At 63.7% G+C, this 989-nt stretch overlaps 1 protein-coding gene across 1 annotated transcript in view; it reads left to right on the top strand.

The window, feature by feature from the left end:
- MBD6 (methyl-CpG binding domain protein 6) overlaps positions 1-989 on the top strand; it is a gene marked incomplete at its 3' end in the record, with an annotated part of 4,157 nt that overhangs the window by 2,632 nt on the left and 536 nt on the right. Inside the window, exon 5 of the mRNA XM_009710241.1 lies at positions 35-436. Within this exon, the coding sequence (XP_009708543.1) occupies positions 35-436 (402 nt within the window). The remainder of the gene's footprint in view (positions 1-34; positions 437-989) is intronic.

The following is a 989-nucleotide window of genomic DNA, read 5'->3' as shown; positions in this document are numbered from 1 at the left end:
CCCTGCAACCAAGCCTGTAGCCTTTGTGGGGCAGGAGCAGGCACTGGCACTGGGGGACTCCCTGCTGCCAGGCCTCCTCCTGGGCACACTGCCCTTCTCAGTAGCCCTGGGCCAGCACCCACCAGCCTGCAGGAGGGACCCTGAGGGGCCCAGCCTGCCCTCCCTGCTGGCGGCCTCCCTGCTCCCGCTGCCCATGCTGCCCCTCAGCATCCCCCTGCCCACCCTGGACCTGCTGCCCTCGCCGAGGACCCTGCTCTCCACCCTGCTGCCCCTGCTCCCTGGGCCAGGGGAGAGAGGCCCTGAGGTGCCGACACCCAGCCCCGAGGGCTGCCTGGTGCTGCCCAACTTCTTTGTGCTGCCCGCCTCGTTCACCTTCCACCCCAAGCTGCTGACCGCTGCACTGGGCCCCCCCAAGCCTGCCCCCACCTTCTCCGCGGTGAGACAGGGGGATTGCCTCAGGATAGGGACGAGAGTGATGGGGAGATCTATCTGCCCCTTGCAGGGAAGAGGGCGATGAGGTGGAGTTTCCCCCTTGCTAAGGGAGAAGGTTGATGGTACCTGGGGGGATTTGCTTCCACAGATGTGTGGTGTCTGGTGGGTAACCCTGGGGAAGAGGAACAAGCGTATTTGCCCACAGTGCAGTAGCAGGGGAATGTCGTCCCCAAGGCACTGGCAGGAGGGATATTTGTCCCTGGGATGAGGGCAAGGGAGTGTGTTTGCCCCAGGGAAGAGGGTGGTGGAAGGTGTTAGCACCCAGATTGGTGTAGAGGAAGAGTAGCTGTCCTTGGGGAGGAAGATGGGGATATTCATCTCTCCCCAGGAGAGCAGAGTCTTTGCCCCAGGGAGGAGAGTGCAGGAGGGTGCTTGCACCCAGGACATGGGAGGAGGATGAGGAGGACAGGTTGGTCTTGCCCTGTTGGTGAAGCCTGGGGGTGTCTCCGCCCCACTTCTTGGGGTTGCACCCAACTTGCCCCTCTTGCTGGCAGTCC

Source organism: Cariama cristata, unplaced genomic scaffold (assembly GCF_000690535.1).
Source record: "Cariama cristata isolate BGI_N322 unplaced genomic scaffold, ASM69053v1 scaffold27210, whole genome shotgun sequence".
Taxonomy (NCBI): Eukaryota; Metazoa; Chordata; class Aves; order Cariamiformes; family Cariamidae; genus Cariama; species Cariama cristata.
The sequence above is the reverse complement of the archived record's forward strand: the minus strand, read 5'-3'. Positions and strand labels throughout refer to the sequence as shown.